This window comes from Melospiza melodia, chromosome 3, assembly GCF_035770615.1.
Source record: "Melospiza melodia melodia isolate bMelMel2 chromosome 3, bMelMel2.pri, whole genome shotgun sequence".
NCBI lineage: Eukaryota > Metazoa > Chordata > Aves > Passeriformes > Passerellidae > Melospiza > Melospiza melodia.
This window is the reverse complement of record NC_086196.1, coordinates 60,342,746-60,365,261: the sequence shown is the minus strand read 5'-3', so window position 1 is coordinate 60,365,261 and position 22,516 is coordinate 60,342,746. Positions and strand designations below refer to the sequence as shown.

The 22,516-nt window shown below is 54.6% G+C and overlaps 1 protein-coding gene across 11 annotated transcripts in view; it reads right to left on the bottom strand.

Moving 5' to 3' along the window:
• SLC29A1 (solute carrier family 29 member 1 (Augustine blood group)) overlaps positions 1-22,516 on the bottom strand; it is a 33,691-nt gene that overhangs the window by 4,901 nt on the left and 6,274 nt on the right. For 3 of the 11 annotated variants that reach the window (XM_063151976.1, XM_063151978.1, XM_063151977.1), the window contains exons 3-10: positions 2,575-2,657; positions 2,040-2,121; positions 1,659-1,819; positions 1,293-1,432; positions 951-1,085; positions 701-798; positions 283-373; positions 77-165 (exon numbers count right to left, since the gene is read on the bottom strand). In XM_063151976.1, coding sequence (XP_063008046.1) covers positions 77-165; positions 283-373; positions 701-798; positions 951-1,085; positions 1,293-1,432; positions 1,659-1,819; positions 2,040-2,121; positions 2,575-2,603 — 825 coding nt within the window. In that variant the 5' untranslated portion in view covers positions 2,604-2,657. Of the gene's footprint in view, positions 1-76; positions 166-282; positions 374-700; positions 799-950; positions 1,086-1,292; positions 1,433-1,658; positions 1,820-2,039; positions 2,122-2,574; positions 2,658-3,412; positions 3,438-3,476; positions 3,501-4,335; positions 4,493-8,753; positions 8,923-17,472; positions 17,517-17,712; positions 17,748-20,057; positions 20,264-22,516 lie in introns of those variants that run through there. The other 8 variants (XM_063151979.1, XM_063151981.1, XM_063151983.1 and 5 more) reach the window with 8 other exon arrangements.

Sequence of the window (22,516 nt, the reverse complement as noted above, 5' to 3'; positions counted from 1 at the left end):
CCTCTCCCCATGCTCTCCTACACCTGTACCCATCCCAAAAGGAAGGGCGGGACAAACTCGCTGGAAACTCACAGACCTTCTTAAAAATAGCAACGACAGAGGGCTGCTCATCAGGATTGTGGATAGGGATGATCTTTGAGTTATTCTGCTCCATCCCATTCTCATCTGCAGGAGAGACACGAGTAGGGCATAGCAGGCCCCAGAAAGCCGAGATCTAATTCAGTCCTTCTATCTCATTCTTTCTTTAAGTTCTTATTTCTTTTCCTTCTCTCAGCACCTCACCTTTCTTAATCAGGTCTCTCTTGGTCTCCAGCTCTGCATTGTACACACGGTATTCTGTCTTGTCCTTCATGTAGTAGTATCGGAAGAAGTCCTGCAGAGAGACAGCAGGGAGGACTCATTGATGCGTGCAGAAAGAAGGCTGCCAGGGGCTGTGTGACAACAGCAGATATGGGCAATATGGGCAGAGTATTCCTTCCAATTATGTCTGATATTGATGCTTTCCTGCTTACCCAGGGACTCAGATACCCCAAGTATACTGGGGTATCTGTGGTGGGAAGTATCCCAGAGTGCTCAGGGAGAACAGGAGAAGCTGCCCTGACACAAGAAGTGGAGGCTGCTATTGGGCCACGGTTCTTGTGCTGGGATGTGCAAAGGTCCAACGTCCCCAAGCCCTTCCCTACCAGGACAGCAGTCTCACCATGTGAGGCAGAATTACGTAGGAGACGATTGCCAGCACGATTGTCACACAGGCCGTGGTGAAGTAACCGATGAAGCTCTCGGGTTGCTGGGCACCAACTGAGAGCACAGGAAGGGAGAGGAAAGGAAGATGATGACAGCTGAGAGGAGAAAAGCCCTGCTGCCATCTTCCACACAGCATGACCTCAGCAGATGCTGTGACAGCAGTGGTCTGGGAAGGCCCTGTCACCTGCAAGGCGGGGATTACTCACTGGCAATACTGAAGATCATTGCCAAAGCAGCGAAGGTGCCTGCCAAACCCTGCCCACTCATGATGGGGGCCGTGTAGCTGACAGGCAGGAGCCCTGCCAGCCCAAACAGGCTGCTCTGGAGAATGGCGCCGAAGGCTGCAAAGGGGAAGGATGAGCAGATATGAGAAACCAAAGGCAAGGACGGACTGCACATCTGCAGGGAGCCAAGGCCCCTGCCCTGTGAGGCAAAGCAAGTCCCCCTCCCCCTTGGCTCTCCCACTGTGAAGTTCATGTTTTTCTCCCAGAGGGATCAGCCCTAGCCATGGGGCTGTGTCCCTCTCCTTCCCCCAGTGCTTCACTCACAGTTGATGAAAACAATGCTGATCATGGTAAAGACGAAGAAGGGAAGAGGCTCCATGGGGACTTTCACCATGATCGCAGTGACCAGAAACACCAGCCCAATGGCCACCAGGCTGCCTGAGATGCGGATCTGCTGGGGAATCCTACAAAAGAAGGTCTCAGTGAGGAAAACCCAACCCCCTAAAAACCTGGGGCTTGACCAAGCTGTAACTGCGGGAATCCCAGCCAAACCCTGAAACAGGAGACTGGTGTTTTGCCTTTGACTTGACTGAGCTGGCTGTAGCTTGGCTCAGTGCTGGGACAGGAGAACAGGCCAGGGCAGGGTGGCCCTATGGGGGGTGGCAGGGGCAAGGACGGAGCAAGGCTCACCGCTGGTGGATGAAGGAGTTGAGGCAGGTGAAGAGAAGGAGGGGCACCATGGCGCAGAGAGTCATGAAGTTGTCAAACACAGACTGCAGGTAGGAGGGTGTGACAGTCTGGTTCCCAACATGGCTCGTCTCCTCTGGGTCCCCAAGGCGATTGATGAAATACTGCAAAGGAAGGAGCCTGGTGGGGCTGAGATTCTGTGAGGCCTTCCAAGGCCACCCTTATTCTCTGTTCAGACCCATGCCCGTCCCTCCTGCTGCCTCAGTGCCACTCATCACACCCAGGTCACACATGCTGTGCCATGCTGCCACATCTACACCATGGTCCCTAGACATGACAGGGGACAATTACTGTCATGGACAACAGCAGGAGGGAAGCCCTCACCTCCCTGGCGGTCATGAAGAAATTCCATGGCAGCAGTGTTCCCAGGCCGAGAATGAAGAAGATCAGCCAAACAGCCTTGTACCTGTGAAGGGAACACAGTGGGTATGGAGCAGAAGCTGGGTATTGCTTCTGACTGGTGGGAGGCATCAGACAATATTTCGTGCCCTGCCCCACAGCCCTTGCTAGCCTGTGCTGCCAGAGATACTGCACGTGTGGCACTGCAGAGGGGCTGTGGGAGGGCCTCCCCAGGAGGCTACGAATGCAGGGAGAGGCTGGCTGCTCCTCAAAATGTGGCACCCAGATACACAGCATCCATAACAAGGTCTGGGAAAGAGTTAGGCTCCCCAGGTGTGTTTACAGGGGACTGTTTACAGTTTACAGCCCATTTGCTGTGAAAAAGCTGAGAAAGAAGGGACAGCTTGGTAGGCCAGTCAGCATGCAGCAGAGGGAGTCTCCCAGATGCTGGGTCCCTCTGGCCGATCACCCCCTGGTATCCTGGATGTGTCCCCACAACTACATCAGAACCCATCATTACCTATCTTGGGGCCCGTCTCTTGCTGTCATCTTGTGTGGCAAGAGTTAGCACAGGTCCCAGCAAGTCTTATGGCTGCTCTCCGTCTGGAAAACAAACAGAAGATTTTACGGGAAAGTGAGCGACACATGCCAGGCAGGGGCAGCACTGGTTTTAACCCCAACCCATGCTGCCAGTAAGTGTTCCACAGTACTGCGAGCCAAACACCAATGCAGAAAATGATGAGAGGACAGCACAGGAGCTTTGTAAACCTGCAGCTCAGAGTCCTTAAGCCAAGAGGCTGTGGCACACAGCCTTATTCTGCTGGCCAGGCACAGTAAGCCTTCCCTCCGAAAGGAAACTGCTTTCCTGAGATACCAGGCTGCTCATGCTGGCTGCCCAGCTGCTTGCAGCAGGTTCTTAAGGGATTTGTGAGCCTGCAGCTCTCTGTCCCCAATCCTGGGGCTGTGAGTGAAGCGTGTGCGCAGTGCGCTGTGTCTGCCCACCCTGCCCGCCCCAGCTCCCTCCAACGCCCGGGGCTCGGTGCCACAAAACACACATTTAATTCAGCAGCCTCTCCGGCCAGAACCAGCAAATCTCCCATTTTCAATTCCACCTCCCTGGGGCTCTCACAGCCGTTTCCTGGGTCACCTTGAAAAGCCAAGGGCGTCCCCGGCACTGCTGTCGCTTCCCGGGCACCCACCGCTCCTTTTTCCCCGTCACCACCTGCCCAGGCGCTGCAGCGCTCCGAGAGCCCCAGAGACGCGGCTCCCAGAGCCCAGAGAAAGGACTTTCCCTCCCCGGTGACCCCCTTTTCCCGGCGCAGAGTGGGATTAGCCGCCAGGAGGAACCGCGGGCCTGCCTTGTCCTTTTCCAGTCGGGGCGGCGCAGCATCGGCTGCTCCGGCACTTGTCCCAGCGCTTCACCTGCAGCGGGGCTGCCGGCGCCGTGTCCCCGGCCCGCCCGGGACATGCCCCACCGATGCCTGCTCCAACGCCGCCTGCAGCATGCCTGCCCGCGCCCTGCCAGGTAGGGCGGAGGAGGGGGAGGAGGACGAGGAGGAAGAGGCAGGCAGCAGCATGCTGGGATCTGTAGTCCCTGCCAGCCCCGGCTTGCACTGGAGGCAGCGCAGCACGTCCCTGGCGCAGGTGCCCGTGGGCTTCTGGGCAGAGCTCGCCTCCTCCTCCGGTAGGACCCTGCCGGCTGGGGAACCTGAGCTACCATGGAGCCAAAACATAGCCGGTGGGATGTGGAGAGGGATTTTAGAAGCTCCTTGGGCCGCTTGGGAAAGACAGAGCAGGACAACAGTATGTCCGCAAAGGATCGAGAGCTCTGCCAGCCCGGCAGGTGCCACCCTGTTGATGTCGGAGCCATCTGCAGCACCGCTCCCCCGCCTTCCCACACAGACAGCTCGGGGGCATGACAGCTCCTGCCTTGCCCTTGTGAGCCAACCGGCCTTCCAGAGAAAACATCCCAAAATCCCCTCCTGACAGCCTGCCAGTGCCTCTGCGGGGAGGAGACATCCTCACTCGGGATTAGCAGAGGGATCTGCAAACACGACTGCAATCCCCTCGCACACAGAAACCTCACCGGGGCCATTGCTTGTCTCCGAGCAAACAGATCTCAACCCAAAATAGGCAAGAGAAACTCAGCTTCCCCCATGGGTCCCCAGCAGGCCCCAACATGCTTCCCTTGCCAGCCAAGCCGCTGATCCCCCTTCCAGCCCCCACCAGGTCACACTGCTGTCCCTAGAAATAGAGGCAGGGACTGACGCCACAGACATACCTGGGAGAGAGGACAGAGCCAGGGTGAGCCCTGTGTTCTGAGTATTTGAAGGCAGTGTGTCCCCTGCTTCCACACCCCCTGCCCTTGGGGGCGAGCGGCAGGCCTGGCTCAAGTCACGGGGGCTGGAGCCCCGCGGGTTCAGTGGCACCCGCGGAGGAGGAGAAGAGGTATCGGGTACCAGAGCTGGCACACCGCCCAGGTCCTGCTGCCCAACCATCCAGGGAGGGGAGGAACACAAGGGTGCTGAGGAGGAGATGACAGGAGCCAGGGGTGCTGGGGAGGAGGCAGTAGGGAGTAGGACTCTCGGGGTGCTGGGGCAGGGCGCTCCACCATGCTGCTTTCCCACCACCTCCTGCTTCCGTCCGGAGGGTGCCCACATCCCTGTGTCAGGAGCCCAGCCTCCTTGGCAGCCCTGCAGTCTCCTGCCCTGCTTTGTTTGTTTTCTGTCTCACTTTCCTAAATGCCTCCTCTAATTTTTTCCACAAAGAGACAGTGCCTGCCAAGGGCAGCAGTCATTACAGCAGAAAACACTTCCAGCTGCTGGCTGTCACAAAGAACCCTACAACAAACAGAAATGTTACAGAACCAACACCAGCAACAGGTGACAACCCTGCTCCCACTTGGGGAGAGCTGCCCATGGGATGTGGAACAGATGCCACTCTTCCAGCTGGCACAGCACAGCTCCAACTGCCCCCTGCAGGAGTCTGCTGGTGTTTAGCCAAGCCACCAGCTTGGTGGCTGCACATCCTGAGGGACACAGAAAAGGAGGAGAAATGTGGGGCCTTGGCGTAAGGACATCCCTTTTCTTCCTGGGCATAGAGCAGTCTGTCTTATCCCATGGAAGTGATGTCTAAGCAGAAGAAGCAAGATCACAAAGAGTGGGCTTAACAAACCATAAGCTAGGACATTTCAGCAGGTACAAACAGGAGATGGCACAATTTTAATTGCCCATTTATGACACACAAAGACTGTGACAGACGCTGAGTGACGCCCTCAGCGGCCATGTGCAGCCCCATTGGCAGCCAAGCCCAGGGAGCTGACAGCAGGGCCAGCTGTCACCAAAACTGCCTAACCTCTGCAGAAAAACCCGCACTGCAGGACAGCCACACCTGCAGGCAGCCATTTGTCACCTGGCGTTGGACACTTCCCTACCTCTCCCTTTCCCCACATCACCTTCTCCTGCTGCCTTCACCAAGGGTGAGCACTGTGCATGCTTAGTTTCCCACTTGAGCAATTCCCTCATGCCATGTAGGCATGCTATGGCACCATGGAATTGTACCCAGAAACACCAGATTTTTAAAGAAAAGCCATTTACACCACACCAAGTGTAGAAGTGTCCTGGCAGTCCATAGCCAAGGGGTTTCCAGCAGATTCACCAGGAAGCACCTCGTGTCCTACTGGCACCACTTGTCAGGGGATTATTTTGCAGGGATAATGTCAGTACTTCCTCCAAGCACGGCCAAGATGGGACAGGACCAGTTCCCTCACCAGTCTTTCACCCCATCCCCTATGTCCGCACGCCCACTGGGTTACACCAGAGTTCTCCTGGCAGGAAGGCTGATCCAGGGGCCCCTCCAGGTTTATCTGCAGGCACAGAACAAGCCCAGCACAGGTATGCAGGTCACATGAAACCTTGGTGGCCATGACTCAGCTGAAGATAGGAAACGCTTACGACGGCCGTTTCATGAGATTTCATATGCGTGCCTGAACTCTGACCACGCTGCTTGGGGATCCTCCTTCCTTGTGCTGGGCTGCAGGCAACTCCACCTTCGGGACACACACTTGTATTTCACAAGGGAGATGAGTGTGTGCAGCTGCGCAGCACCGCTGTGGGGCTGAGATGAAAACAAGCTCTCCCAAAACCAGGGTAGGCAGGTGCCTTGAGTCAAAGCAGAGGCTGGTCCAGCTCAAAGGCTGTCTCCATCAGAGTGCAAAAGCAGATGCTAGGAAACAGTAAATGTGGCATGAGTGTGGACTAACTGTCCAACTGTTTCCCCAGCCTCGGAGCTGGAAGGGAGATTATGTTAATGTGTTTTGTAGCCATGGTGGGTTTCACTTCTGTGAAATTCTGCTTCCCCCTTCAGCTCAGGAGCTCCTGAGAGAGGGCAGCAGCTCTCCCCACATGCAGGGCCTCACCAGGGCTCCCTTGCCTTCAACATCAAAGGGTGGATGAACACTGGAGTGGCTGCTTTACAGACCTGGATTGTATCCACCCAACAGCACATTTTTCAAACAGAAATTCTAGCTCACTTAGTCATTCAGGCATGGCTCCATGCCTTTAGTCCTCCTTGTTGCTTTTCTCCAAATCTTCCCTGGCTCCTCTCAATCCTTACAGAGATGCTGGTGCTGGGGGCATATTGGGACTGTGTGGGGGTGAGACACCAATTTGAAGAGTGGCACAAAGCTTTCCTGCTTTGTTTCTGCTTTATAACTGGGAAAGATGATTCAGTGTGTTTTCATACACACTGAGTTATCTGAAATCGCCCTAGGCCTTGCTGTGGCCGGCTCATGGCTGGCTCAGTGTATAATCTTGTTTGTGGATTTGGGGCTTCTTCCCTCCCCCCCTTGTCTATCACTTGATATTAATCTAAACTGAATTTCAGTTGCCTGGTGTAATGGTTGTCAGTGCTCCTCCTAGCTGGCACTTGTCCCCATGAACCTGAGTAATCCAATCACCTCAGCAAAGCCCTGTCATCTCATTGCTCATTCTCTTTTCCAGGTCACTCAAAAATATGTTGAAAAAACATCTGACCAATGCAAAGATCTCTTTTTTCTGGAAAAACTGACTGCTGACTCCTACACTCTCTTTCCTGTTTTTGTGCTAATTTTGGAGCTGAGTGAAGACTTTCCCTCTTGACCAGCAAGTTCCCTTAAGAACTAGGCTGAAAGCCGGAATTTTTTTGGAGGAAGCAGTGTGGGCACTCTGAGCCGAGACTCCCTAAGAAGTGCTGCTCCAGTCCTGGGTGCCTCCCCACCTGCCACAGGACCTGTCCCTGCACAGACACCCAGGACATGCAGCAGATTCAGCAGTTGGCTTTCCCTGAACTTCCTTCAGCCCTTCTTAGAAAATAACGTCATATCTTTCCCTCCTCCCAGTCCCTGGGGCTGGAGCAGTTGCAAATGAATGACCAGGGACCACAGTCACAACCAGCCACATCACCCTCCCTTTCCTTCTGGGGAACATTGCCTGACCCAAGACACTTGTTGCTGTTTACCTTTGCTTTCTAACCTTTCCCCTGCTCTGAGGAGCTCCCCAAAGAAAGGTGGAAGAAACTGTTCAGGCTCTTGCAGAGCTAACAGTGAGATAAAAGCTTCATCTGTCTTTTCTGCTATGGCCTCTCTTCCACTGATCCCTCATCCATCCAATATCCTGCAGCAAGTTTCCTAGTCCTGGAGTGCTTTTTGGCTGTTCCCATCAGCAAGTTGATAGCACTTCCTCTTCTTCTTGTCCTGTCTGCCTCTCAGTAAACAGCCTTGTGATGCCATCTGCTCTTCCAGCCCTACTCCGTGCCTGCGTCCTGAGGAGACAGCTTAGCAGGGGAGCAGGAGGGAGCAGGTATTTCTGCTTTCTCCCCTCATTTGCTGTCGGCAGACAAAGTCCTCTGCTTTGCCAGGGCTTGGACAGCAGAAAGAAACCTCTTGCCAGGTGCTCTGTGCAGCACCCACACCCCACACAATGAGGGTCCCTGGGCAATGTTTCTGACCCATTTTATCTCGCTCCCTTCGCTCCTCCATGGACAAAAGAAGAGGCACCTCTAACCCCCTCTGCCTTTGGGCTTGCTGCACCAGCAGCCACCACAAACTCCTCATCAAGCAGCAGCTGTGGATTCTGACCCTGCTCCCAGCACTAGCTGTTATCTCAGATGCCGGGTGGCGCAGGGGGAGCATTCAGCCCTGGTGTGTTTTGAACTTGCAGACCAACCAGGCTGAAGTTCCTTATCTGGAGAGTTCAAGGAGCCCTGAGAGGCTCCCTGGGGGCCCTTGCCCCAGGCAGGTAAAGTGATCCGGCTGGGCAGTAAATTCCTCAGCAACTCCAGCACTCTCCCTGAAGGGCTTTCCAGCCGGTAGAGGGCAGAGGACAGTGACAGGGAAGAGCCAGTCTTAAAACTACCCCAGCTGGCACAGCTGGCACTATCCCAGCTGTCTGACTATCCCTGTCAGACCATTACTGAGTCCCAGGAAGTCCTGAATATCCACCTCTTCAGCAGGGCAGCTGAGAGGGTTCCCAGCCGTGACTAATACTGGTCAAACCCCATCGATGGCAGCCCCAGGATGAACCCACACACCTCTCTCCTCAGCACACAGTGAGTGCCCAAGCCCTGGTGCAATCTGGTCCCTGGCCAGAGAAATCCCCCCAAAGGAGCAGAGATGGACAAACGCTGCAGAGGGACGTGGCAATGTCACCACAACAAGCTTACCAGAAGGGCAGGGTGGTCCCAGCCCCTTGCTCCTTGTCACTTCAAGCCACAGGACGATGGAGGGACAATGCAGCCTTGGCAGAGGTAGGAAAAGCCCCACAAATATTTGAGGTGTTGCCTGCTCCAGGGCCGGCAGTTTGGGGATGCAGGAGGAGATACAAACGCCTGGGGAAGGGCAGGAGCAGGGGGAACGTCATTTATGAGCAGGCGTCAGCAGAGGAGAGATAAGGTGATCTCAGGAAACTGTTTGCAGAGACAGGATTCTTCCAAGAAATTGGCTTCTCTGATGGCACCTGCTCAGGCTGCTTTCCCCAGGGAAAGGACTGTGCCCTCCAAGCCACAAGCCCAACCTGCTTCTTGGGAGGCTGTGGAAGGAGACACATTTTTCCAGGCCTAGGTTCAGCCTCTATTTGTGGAAATTTAGAAAAAAAAGACCCTTTCTCCCAAGGGCAGAGGGAGGGATTTGCTCAGGGCTTCACTCAGGGCAGCTGCAGAGGCTTCCAAGCCCAGGCAGAAACCATCTCCAGCACCTGGATGGCGCTTCCAGGCAGCTTTCAGCACCTCCAGGAGCTGCAAGGAGTGGGAAGGGGCACAGAGTGACTCACTACGGGCATGCACAGCTCACCAAGCTCTCAACACCTAACCATGGCTTCTTGAGGGACCACCAGGGGTTTGGGGGGAGCCTGGGGATGCCTTGCCCCAGCCCTTCAGCCTCATCCAGCAATCCTCTGCAGCCAACAGACCCTCACAGCAAATGTCTGCAGGGATGGTCCGAGTCCCCAGGGATGCCAGGCTCGCCAATGGAGGTGCTGCTTGGGGGCCATAGGGAAAGGGAAGTGCTGGAGGAAGGGGTACTTCCCTCTAATCGATCTGGGGGCTGCAGCAGGAAGAAGCACAATGGCAGGAAAGCACATTTCCGCTGCCAAATGGAGAAAACCTTACAGGGCACCTGGGGAGAACAACCAGATATCATTAATGTAAAATTCATCTGGGGGCACAAGGAGCAGCCAGAGGCAGCCCTGAGCTGGAGCGGGTCCTCCTTGCATGGAGGAGCCTGGGTCCTGATGCAGTAGTGGCACAGGCCACCACACGCCAGGACAGCCATGCACAGAGGACAATCCCAAGCATGCACAACACCAGGCACAGTTATGGCTCTTGCCTGCCCACAGGCAGGTGGGAGGAGGGATGCTCCCTGGTGGGTTGGGACAGCACTTAGGTAAGACCCCTTGGGATGTGGCTGTCAGATGCACCTCTTCTGCATTAGCAGCTTTCCCTCTCCCTGCTTTCATGCTTGCTCAAGAGGAATCCCTGTCTCTGTTTGCACCATAGCGTCTTGGTTGGCCACACCTTGGGCAGCAGCTAAAGCAGGTCAGAGGGGTGGGTTGAGCCTACAGGACCATGTCCCACTTCCCCCTCCTGTCTGCAGCTGAGGGGAACAAAGGTGAGACACAGAAAGAGGAGCCCACAGCAAAACAGGCCGAGAGCAAAACAGCTCTTAGGCAGACAAGTCTGAAGATAAGCACTCACTGAATGTGTGGGAGGAAACCCAGTGGATAGAATCCCACAGCTGAGGAATGAAAGAGGGGTGAGATGAATTTTTCCATAGCCTGCCATCTCCTGGGCTCGGTAGGGCCATGTCTACCAACAACACATGGCTACCCCAAGGTCACTGCTTGGGGAGCAGAACCAGAGGGGAAGAGCAGGACTGCAGGAGGAGACCTGCCACTGGCAGCCCTAGGGTGCTGGGATGTAGAGTGGAGATGATTCCCCCTTCATTGCTTCATGTTGCTGCCAACAGGACTGAGCTCAGAGATGGCAGACCCAGGAAGGAGTCGGGTCAGGAACAACATAAGGGAGCTGAGCATGGAGAAACCTGCAGTGAGGGTCTGGAGGAGAAGGACGGGGACAGCTTACATTCTGTTTGAGAGGTCCTCAAAACAGTCCTGCTGTGAGGGGCAAGGCAGAAAGGGCTTGGAGGGCTCAGCTCAACCACTCTCCCACCCCAAATGCCATCCTGTACTTTACAGGAACTGCTTTCCCCAAGGAGAATCTGAGCCCTCACCCTCTTGTCCCCAAAACAGGGATGCTTCCAGAAGAGCAGGAAAAGCCAGCAGCCAACCAGCAGTGAGAGCACCTGCCTGCAGCAACCCCCTGCCCACTGCCACCTGGCCACCTCCTGCACCCCAGGGCACCTCCACCTCCCAGGACAGAGCTGTCCTTCCAGCTCGGGCTCCTTCCTCGATGGAGCCAGATTCAAAGGTGCAGCACTGGCAGGACCCTCAGCAGGCAAGAGCTGCCCAAACCCAGTGGGAGCTGCTGAGCTGCTGCCCCCCAAGAAGGTGGGAGAGCATCCCCAGGGCTGGGCAAAGTGAACCTTGCTGTTGTACCTGGAGAGGCCAGCAGAAGGCTGTGAGTCCTGTTTGGGGTACTGGCCCAGGAGCAGAGATCATTTTGCTCCCCCTCAGTTTTTTGGAGGCTGGTCTGGGCTGCACAGCTGTTTCCAATTTAGTGGAGGACAGAGAAACGAAACCAGAGCCAGAACAACACAATCTTCCCTTGGTGTCACCGTCTCCCCAGCTTCCAAAATTCAGAGAGGAAATTCCTCCCCACTGAGCAGCAGGCCCCTTGGCAGAGGATAGGTCAGACGTGCAGGAGCCAACCACCACTGGCCTGTGGTGAGTCGAGGCTGGCACTGTCCTCTGCATGTCCCAGTGGCCAGGACAGAAATACATGGGCTATTTTGGGTCCCCACAGACCAAAGGGGCCTTTTGCTTGCAGGCCAGCTCAGAAGAGGGGCCCTGGCTGACCGCTGCTTTTGGCATTAAAAGTCTCAGTCCTACTGAGAAAGAGGATGATGAGCACAGAAGCAGGTTTTGGGACTTGTCAGGGTCCTGTGCAGTCTGTCTGTCAGCCACCTGTCCTGCCAAGACCCTGCCCAGACAGCCACAGCATCTTACAAATCCCAAAGTGGCTTCAGATGCTAAATGCAGCTATTTCACACTGGCTCTACTCCAAGAGACAGGGAGTGTCTAACACGCCCTCACCTCAAAAACCTACTTTGTGCCAGCCAAGGGGCACCCCACAATCCCCAGAAACAAAAGGAGAAGGGATGGATGCCCCATGTGGGTCTGCTTGTGCCAAATCCACTCACTTCCAAAGCTACAGCCATTTCCAAAGAGTGGGGTAAGGCCGTCCCCACAAGTCCCAGGAGCTGAAGGGACTAGAGGAGCCACACACACCTGCACATTTCCCAGCAGGGAAGATGCTGCCTGCTGAGAGCTGGGTTTTCATATCCCTGTTCTGTGGCAGACACAGCAGAGCTGTGAGTTCAACACACGATCTGTGGAGCGAGGAGCGGAAAGGCAAGGAGGCAGCGATGTGGTGGGAGCAAAGGAGTTGGAGCAAACAGCCAGGGCAGGAGCACCATCTCCAGCACCCTCTTCCCTGAGTAACTCAGCTTCCCCAAACAGCCTGGCAGGACTGAGGTCTCACATGAGGAGCCAAAGCAAGACTTGAGGCAGACACCTCCTTCGGAGCAAATAAGTCAGAGCCCAAACCTCCCACCCTTGGCACTGGCCTTGGCTAAACAGCGGCAAACAGGAAAATCTTTATGCAAGTAGGATCAGGCGGGGAGAGCAAACAGGAGGTGGGGACTGCCGTGTCTGCCCAAATGCCATAGAACAGAATCTCACACATAACCAACAATAAGCCCAGCCACAAGCTGGGAAAGAGCAAGTCACATCCCCTCCAAATCCCAGCCTGTGCTGCTATGTCGTCAGTGCAAACAGCCACCACCCAGTGTGCCACAGCCATTGTATCGCAGCCTGTCTGGCACCCTGAGCATCCTCAGGATGTCTCAGGGAAGCACAAAAAACTCTGCATGAGAGCCACTGAGTGCTCTGCTCTTGTGGAAATGCCACTTTGCAGCCACTGGCATAGGCTGGCAGGCTCCAGAAGCCTCTGAGCCTCCCCAGATTAATGTAGGGAGCAGAGGAGATGAAGGCAGCTCTAGACACCCAGCTGGGAGACCCAAGGTTCCAGCAGCCTCCACTGAGGTGAGCTGGCCATCTGGCAAGGTGTCAGGGCATGCCTGGGTGGATGCTGAGGTACCTCCACAGTGATGCCAGGTGATAGGGAGGCCAGGGCCTGAGCCTTGCTGGAGCAGTCCCTCTGACACCCTGCATCCCCTTCACAGCCACAGGGAAGGAAGGGAGGCTCAGCAGACTTGTGTGTTGAGGATCAATTGCCAGGCTATTTACTGATGCTGGGTTTAGTTTCTGGTCAAAGGCTCCACTTTTGGAGCAAGCCCAGCTGCAGAGCCCAGGCAGGGGGAGTGCAGTGCTCTTCTGCACCTTCCTCATCCCCCTGCAAGGCATGGATTCAGATTCTGACCGACACCACGTGGGCACCCCGCAGCTGCTGCCTCCAGCCCTATTCAGAAACATGCTAGCAGATCAGTGTCCTGACGTGGTTCACCACACAAACATGCCAGCCTTGTGTGTGCTGCCACGAGGAGAGGGTGTAAAGATGGGAAGAAGAAGCTGCAGGGTAGGGTGGATCACTCCATAATAGCTTGGCTGTGTTGCTGTTGGTCTGCATCCTCCTGTGGTTAATGGATAACACTCCTGTGCTCTTGCCAGGATGCCATCAAGACCCACCCAACCTCAGCCACAGCCCAACACCTACAAACCCTGATGGGATGAAAGCACCATGCACTGCATGCTTCTTGCAGCAGTGGTCTTCCTGTGGGGGCTGAAGTCCAGTCCAGAGCGAATATCATCAGGGAAATGAGGGTACAGCACTAAGGGAGGATAAAAAATTCAATTGCCTCCAACTTGGTCCTGAGGCCAGGAAATTACACTGCCTGTCACAGGCAGAGCAGGCAAGACAGATAAGGCTGGCATCTCCTTCAACCCTGAGCCTCGGGCAGGACTGAGAAGCCAGATCTGCCACCAGACCCTCCTTCCTCCCTGGCTGTTCTCCAGGAGTTATCCCCAAGCTTAAAACAGGGGAGTTTCTCTCATGAAGGGTTTACTATGACCACGCACAAAAACTCCAGTGAAACTCCAAAGCGCTCACGGGCTCGAACCAGGTGAACAGCCCTTAGCCACAGGTGTAACTGTGTCCATGGCTGGAGGTGCTGGGCAAAATGAACCAGGCAGGGATGAGGACCATGCTTGGAGCCACAGCTTGGGCAGCAGAGGAGACGCCAAGCAGGGCAACCCAGGCAGGAACCCTTCTTTCCAGCAGCTTTGCAGGAGGCTGGAGCCACTTCAGTGCCAGTCTGGGGCCACAGATAGACATTCAGGTGGATGGATGGCTTGCCCTTGGCACAGCACAGCTGATGACACAATCCTGCTGCCGTGACTGAACCTCAGTACCAGGCTAGAGCAGGCTGGCACAACCCTCCAGTCCCACTGCTGCTGCCCACCCAGTCACGTCCCTCCGAGCCCTGCTCTTCACCTCCTCCCTCTGCACCTTCCTGGTCTGCTCACTCCAGGAATTTCCAGCTGGAAATTTCACAGCGAGGTGCCTTCCTATCAGACTAGTCCTAAAGGAAATGAACTAAAGCAAGTCTCGCTGGCAGTCGTGTGATGGGAAGAAGCAAGCGGGCTCTGCGGAAATGTGCCTGACTTCCTGCTGACAGCTCCTGCGTGAGCCACGGGCAGCCAGTGGGCCTCTGCTCCCTTTTGGCCCCAGGGAAAGTCCGTCTGCTGGAGATGCAGCCTGACTGTGCTCTCCCACAGCTTAACCAAGAGGCTGAAAGAGAGCCTTGAGCACTGCACCCAGAATGCCAGGTTCCCCAATCTGTGTCATAGTTAGTGCATGACAGCCACACACACAGAGCTTTAAGCTTGCCCTTTCTTGGGGAATGGCAAAACCAGGAAAAAGCCTGCTCCAAGCCAGAGCAGGACCCAAAGGTCACAACAGGGACATTTCTCAGACCATTGCCATCAGCAACAAAATTACAAAGAACATACTAGCGTTCTTCCTACGCAACAGCTTCCCTTGTATTACGGGAACAACAATCCTCAGATGCATTCCTCATGCAGCATCACAGCTCCTCTGTCACACAGGGACCCCAGAGCCCATGTACAGCCTCCCCCCACCCCCCAGCTAGGTCCACAGAATCTGGAGTGGAAGATGGAATGGAAGATGTGTTGCGGCCTCAGCTGGGGAACTGAGTCCCTCCAGACCACACATCCTGCTGTAACCAAACCCATCCAAGCTCTGACCCTACTCTGCACACTTCTTTCCCCATCTCACGTCTTGCACACTCTTAACCTAAGAAGCAATTAGTCTTTATAGTGCTGCTTAATCAAAGATAGCTGTGTGGTGAGTAAAACCCTGACTCCTGCCCAGCTCACGCCTGTAGCTCATTTTGCATAGTGCTTTGGGCCTCAGTTTGTTGGCAGCTGAGCACAAGTCAGCATGGAGATGAGACTCTGAGAGCTGGCAGTCCTGCAGCTCCAAGCAGTGCTGGGCTGGGCTGGGAGAGGTCTCAGGCCAGAGCTCAGAGTTGGGAAGGCTCAGGAATGTAAGCAAGCTTTACACTGTGGGGTCAGTATGGAGCTGGCAAGGACCACAAGCAAACAGAATTCCCTGGATGAGAGCGGGCGTTGGCAGCTTCCGTAACATTTGCCAAGGGCCTGGATGTTGTACTGAACAAAAACAACCAAGATCTACACGTGTCCCATGGAAACCACCAGAAGCTGTTTGCTGGCTTCCTATAGCCAGTGGCTGGTGCCTCCCCACTTGGACAGGACACACAGGTGATCCTGGTCTCCCTCTTTCCCAATGGGCTGGTCCCTAGGCCGTGCCTCTGCCAGGAGAACTGGGAATGAAGGTGGAAGCTGGGCAGTGAAGAAGGTGCAGCACGGGAGTGGGTGAACGCGTGCCTTGTCCTCCGCACCCTGGCTTACCCCCACACCACAACAAAGAGCAAGACAGGTCAGGCCAGGGCAACAACAAAGCCCATGGCTCATCTTTAAAGAGGAAGAGGCTCATTAACACCTCCCAGCCCAAGATAATGAGAGCAGCGATGCCATGCTGGAGAATTGATGCCAGTAGTTAATTATGCAGCTTGGTGAGGAGAAGAGGACCAACTGCAGGACGCAGGTACCATACTGTCCTGTCTGCTGGTGCCACATCTGCTGATTTAAGCTGAAGTGAATTTCTTCAGCCTCCTCACTCCAGGTATCTGGTACAGCCTCTTCCTCTAGTTGTGGAGGGACAAGTCATCCTGCCAAGCATCTTTTGGGGCTGCTGTTACAGCCCTTGGTGCTGAGAAGAAAGAAAGAGCCTTTGCTCTTTGAAAAGCTTTTTGGTGAGCCAAGAGCAAGCCTACCTGTCTTTTCCAGGAGCAAAGAACAATGGCAGGAGCAGGAGTGCTTTGGGGGGCATATGTGTGGTGTCAGCACTGGACTGACACCATCAGTGGCCCATGAGCTGCACAAAGACAACCAGTGAACCCAAGGGAAAAGCATCCCTGCACAGTCACATCCTGAGACAGCTTTGTAGAGAAGGCAGGCTCGAGGGAGCCTGAGGCTGTCCAGCAGCTTGCAGGTGCTGGTGAGTGGGAACAATGTCACCAAGCCGGGATGCAGTGCAGAAGGGGAGTGGGATTTCCCATGTCGGCACTCACACAAGTCCCTCAACTATGTCTGCTCACAACAGGCAACTGAGGGGGCCATTGGGTTGTTTTCTGTTTCAGAGCAGTCGGGAAGTGCATCCAGCTGTGGCCAACAGCTGCACAAATTCCTCCTGCAGCCCCTAGCCCTGGGATCAAGGACACAGGCTTTACTTGTCTGCGATCCCACAGCTCAAGGGCTTAGCTGCTGCTGCCTTCCCACACAGTCTGCAATTCCACAGCCCATTCCCGAGAGGCAGATGGGAGCGCTGCTGAGTACAGGCAGGGACTGTGTTGGTCTGGCACTATTAGCATCTAGCAGGGGTGTGAGCCTCAGATTTAACTACAGAGGTGAGGAGGAGGACAGCACAAAAGGGCTCCACAGGAGCTCTTGGCACTTCTGCCTGGAACCGCTCTCCATTAACGCTGACGGTTTACTCAGGAATGGAAAGAAACACTGAAATCATCCCACAGGCAGGATTTTCTTGAGCAGGACGTGGGGCAACCCCGACCCAGCAGTTTTTCTGCCAGCCAAGGGGGCTCTGCCCCACTTCTCGCACAGCAGCACATGGCACCGTGCCCAGGCACCTGCCAGCGGGTCCCCCCACACCCGCGGCTGAGGCAAGCTGGCAGATACTGCCGTGCACACGCATCCCCCGGCAGGGATGTGCACCTCTGCAGCCGCAGGACCGCGGCACAATCCCCTCGGTGCAGTCCTGCATCCCAGGTATCAGAGCATCACTGCGCTCCGCATCCCCAGAGCCACGTGCCGGCCGCTCCGCATCCCCAAAATGACATGCTCTCCCCGCGGCAGTGACTGCGAGAGGGGATTTGTAGTTGCCGTGCAAGGTAGCCAGGAAGGACCCTCCCCGAAAAGCAGCATCTACGCATCGCACACCCCTCGCCCGGTGCTCCAAGCCGCGACTCGCACGCCGCCTCTCCGCACGCTGCGCCGCCGAGTCCTGCGCTCGGGGAATCCCCCGGCTGCCTCTGAAGGTTCCCCACGCACCGGCAGCTCTGAAACGCCGCCAGGAGCCTGGCAGGGAGCCAGGCTGGGTGGCCAAAAGCTCGGCGACTTTGACCCAGTACCTGGAACCGGAGCGCGCACCGCTGCCTGCCTCCGGCTTCTGTCCCCGGCGCGGATGGAAACCCGCCGCCTCCGAACCTCGCTCTAAACTCCGCCTTCAGCGCCACGCGGTTCCCGCGTGGGAGAGGCGGCGGGTTTTCCCGCTTCCCGCCCGCTCCCCGTTCCCCGGGCCCCCGGGAGAAGAGGGCTGAGAGGAGCCGCTCTCCCCCGCGGCAGCCGTGCGCCCCTCGGCGCGAACCCACCTGCGCCGCGCTCCCCGCGCCGCCCGGCGCTCCGCCGCCGCCCCCGAGCGCGGCCCGCCCGCCCTGGCTCCCCCCATTTCCGCGCCTCCCATCCCCACCCCCTGCACTGGCGGGAAACCCTCCGGGCCGCCCCGCTGCTCCTCGGGGAGGGAGCGCAAAGCAAGCGCCCTCTAACTCCCGAGCCGCACCCAGCGCCGCGCTTGTCTCAATGCCCGTGCGTTAGTCGATATTACAGCTCTGAATTACGCATTAAATTACGGCTCTAAATGGAGTGTGAACTGGCCCCCAGTTCCTCACTTGTGCCCTATGCTGCGTTCTAATTCAGACAAAAACACTCTGCTGGCAGTCACCACATAAGGGTGCGATATATATACATATATATCACATATATATAGCTATACATATTTGTGTATACATAATATATACATATATTGGTATACACAAATATACACATGCATGTTTATACACACACACACACATATATATGCAAAGGCACCTTATTTTCAGCACCAAGGGCTGTAACATCAGCCTCAGAGAGATCCTTTGCACACATGTGTATGTGTGTGTGTATAAATATATATATATTTATATAAAATAATTTTCTTGAGTTAGTGGGTGTCATCCCTGCCCATGGCAGGGGGATTGGAACTTAATGGTCCTTAAGGCCCCTTTCAACCCAAACCATTTATGATTCTGTAAGTCACAGAAAGGACTGAAGACAGCTTTTTGCACTGTGTATTCTTGGTGGCGCTACCCAGCATCGCAGGCAATGGGCAGAGCCCTGTGCACCTTAGCAATCCCCTGTATTTGCAGGATATAAGTACTGTGTGTATTCAGTATCCAAAGGGCAGGCACAAACTCTAAGGTTAGTTTCTTATGGCTGCTGCCTCCAGGTTCCTATCTCTCCAGAACTGATATCTACTCTGCTGAGATCACAATATGTTGCTCAGCTGAAGGGCAAACGTGGAGGATTCCCCAGGTACTTTGTCCCTCAGCAGAGGGGAATGCACCTGAATTTAACCTCATATCTGTGCGGTTAAACAGTGACAGAAATATTTTTTTTATGTAGCTGGGTGTTTAAAGGAAAACCGGGCCCTCCTGGCTCTCTCCATTCTCTGTGCTCTGCAGGCACAGGCAGTGGCACCAGAAAGTCCCTGAAGCAGCTTTGACTATTAAAACATTTGTTCCATTAATAAACACCCTCAGAAAATTCTCTGCAGATGGTGATCATTTTGGGTTAGAAATTAAAACCAGAAGTTAAAACACCCCCAAAAGCTCTGGCAGATTCTTGTTCTCACGCTCTCTCAGCAAGATGATCCCTAACACACATCTTCCTGCAAGATTCAAGCACCAAGCTTGTATTTTAAGACAGACCTACAAAACATTACCACATAAGCAAAAAGTCCTCAAAGCCCAAGAAAAAGGAAGTGGTAACGGGCCTGAGACAGCTACCGGTGCTTTCTGATCTGCAGCAGTGACACTGTGAGTCTCACCCTGAGGAAAAGACCTCTCCGCTGATCTGCTCAGAGGCAGCCTCTGCAGCTGGCTCTCTCCCTCTGCACTGGCCATGGATATTTGTCATGGTTATGGGCTTCTGGGAGCAGGTAGCAGGGTACCCTAACAACATGAGGAGAGCGCAGACAATGCTGCCAGATAGTACAACAGGAGGCTCTTTCCTTAAATTTAAGATCCATATCAGATCAAATTAAATTTAAAAGCTCTCATCTCCAATTAAAGCTCCCAGGCTGCATCTCCCAGGCAATGACAGATCCAAGCCTTGGGCCTGCCTTTTCTCAGCCCCCTTTCTGTAAGCCATTCTGATCTGGAAAGTCTTCTGGGTAAGCTGCAACAGAGACAAGACTTCTCTTCTCCCCATCTTGCCTCATCTTTTCTCTCCTCTCCCATCTCCCCTCTTCTCTGCAAAATCCAAACAAAACATCAACACAAGGTCATCCGCTTGGGATGTCTTAGGTCACCTCCTCTCTAGCTTTGAGATGTGCCATTTTGTCACCCACAGAGCCCCACAAGCCCCCTTAGTAGTCCCTGGAACATGAATGCCACAGCAGCTTGGGCTCCGTGTTTCTCCTTGTGATATCCACACTTGCTGCTCAGCAGCATGAGCTAACATTTGAGCATCTCTACAATTTTTTTTTCTAAATAAGCTCCAACTTTAGCACAGACTAAAAGCTGTGAGAACAAATTCCCCCAGGAACTTGAGCCCAGGGTCCAGACGGGCGCTGCCCAGCCAAACTGACACTTGTGGCTCCAGAACCCAGGACAAGGCTCTCAGCCTCAACCATTATAACCTCGGACCCCATCGGGAGGAGAAACACCACAAAATTTACCTTTGAGTGGATATTCCAGGAAGTTTCTCCTTCAGGACAGGGCGGGTGCAGCCGCTGCCTCACCCCAGGCTTTCAGCAGCAGGGCTGTAGCACTTACCAGCACCAAAGCACAGGATTAAATGTTCTCTAATTTGCAGCTCTGGTCCTGTCTGCACAGCCACTCCCCAATCACCGGAATCTAACCTCTCTCCACAGAGACGCTCTCACTGGAGATGGGGGATGAAATCCATTAGCGCTGAGCTGTGTCCCAGCCGCTGGTGACCGCAGGCAGACAGGAGGCCAGCAGACAGACAGACAGACAGACAGACCCCAGGGAGGTACGGACAGGGGCGGCTTCCAGCTTCTATGCACAGCACCGGCTGCTGGCTGCTGCCCTGCAGAGACCTGTGCCCCCACTCATCACCAGCCTGCAGGACAGGGTCTAACAGTGTCTTCTCTTGTGCAGGCAGAAGACCTGGAGTGAGCAAGACACCGTGGGGTGAAGCAGGCTAAGTCTGGGAGAGAGTGAGTGTCCTTTAAAATCCAGCCCTGGCTGCTGCAGGACAGGAGACATTTCGCTCACAGCTCTCTTCTCCATAGAGGCACTTTAGCCCCTCAGGGAGCTCAGCTGCTCCCAAGAGCAATGCAAGTCCTTGGGTTGTGTAATGTCAATAGCAGCATGCTTTTTCAGAGGGGTGACACCTCCTCTACGGTACATGGGAAGGTAACAAATTGCACAGCCAATAACAACTCATTTATTGCCCCAAAAACACGAGCTCTTGCTACAGGGTCAAGTGGCCTTGCTTCATCTTGGCAAAGGTGTTGCATTTGAAGAACTCTCTGCTCCCTAGTGGCTCTCATGTTATCATCTTCACCTCTGTGTGTACAATAACAAACCTCCTAGAAACAGCAAACAGCTACGAAAATAGCCTCTTCTCCCAACTGGAAACAGCTGTGCTTTGCCCAGCCCTGGTACTGGGCCCACCACTGGATGACCCACAGAGCTGGGTGTTTCTCCCCTGTGTAATTCGGGCAAGGAGAAAAGGCAGCCTCGAGTGGGGCCCAGGGGCTTGCACTGTTCCCACCCTCTCCATCCCCAAAGCAGCAGCTCAGTGCCAGAGCACGCTGCTGCTGTTGGCAGATGGCTGCACTCCCCAGAGCAAAGGGAGAAAGCAAGGGAGGAAGGCAGCCAGCAAAGCCTCTCCCTTACATAAATACGGCTGGGAGTCCCATGGACATGCTGGAGGGGCTGAAGCTGCCCAGCCCTTTGAGTTTTCTTTCTGAAAACTCAAACATCCACTGCAGGCATTGCGATGCCGTCACCTGGAGCCCAGTTTGTACGCTCTGCTCACAGCTAGTTTGTGACAGGCAGAACAAACAGGCAAAGAGCTCTCCCTTCAGTGACGCTTGCTTTCACGCCAAACCTTTCACAAAAGCAGCTTTTTTCCCCCCCTTCTCCCTTGTAGCAATTCCCTGCTTTAACTAAAGCTGTAAAATCCAAAAAGGGGAAAACAAACAAACAGCTGGTTTGGAAAGCAAGAGCAAAAAGGGAGATTTATTCCAGGCAGAGGTTATTGCATCATAAGAGCTAAAGGAATATTTTTAGTGCCTCTTGGGCAATATTAGAGTTTTAGGGCCTGAGGAGCTAGGCAGTATTTGCAGGCACTTAATGTTTCCAGAATCCTTTACACTTGGCACCCACGTCCACCGTTTTCCTTGGAGATTTGCAAGCACTTTGCAACTATACATTAATTAACCCACCAGCCCTCCTCTGCAGTGAGATTTCCCTTTCCCTGTAATGTGCCTGTGCTAGGGACCGGGTAAACTGAGGCATGGCAAGACCATCAGCCAGCAGCAGAGCTGAGGCCAGGGAGCTGCATGCCATCCAGCTCTCCTTTCTATTGCAAAAGCACCCTTCCCTTTGTAAGCATGATCCACACCGACTGCATTTTCCTCCACTGGATGCTGCCTGCCCCATTCCAGAGGATGGCATGGGCAGGTCAGCTCATAGAGCCTCTGCATTGGCCCTCGGTGCTCCAGAGCAGAGAAACAGAGAGCCAGTATGTCTGAAAGGCAGAGCAGGCAGGCAGGAGCGGAATGGCAAACAGATTAGCAGCTGTATCCAACTGCCTGCATGTGTGACAAGGCAGCTGCATGGGGAAAGGGGGAAAAGGGGCATTTTAATTAGTCACATGAAGGGAAACATAGAAGATGCTGAACCTCTGTCAAGTGTCAGCAGGTTATTAATCTATTAGCTAATGAGGGGAAAAAAAACCTACTACAGGCTCCTGGGAATCCAGTTATAACAAGACTGCAGTGATCATGGATGCTTTGATAGCCAACAAAGCATCTCAGCCTGTCGCTGCGGTCAGCGAATGGCTCGGGGACTGATCATTTTAGTTTTGCTATTCTCTTGCTGGTCCTGGCTGGCCCTGGAGCAGGATCCTGGCTGAAGAGCTGCTGGCACTCTTTTTGGGGTG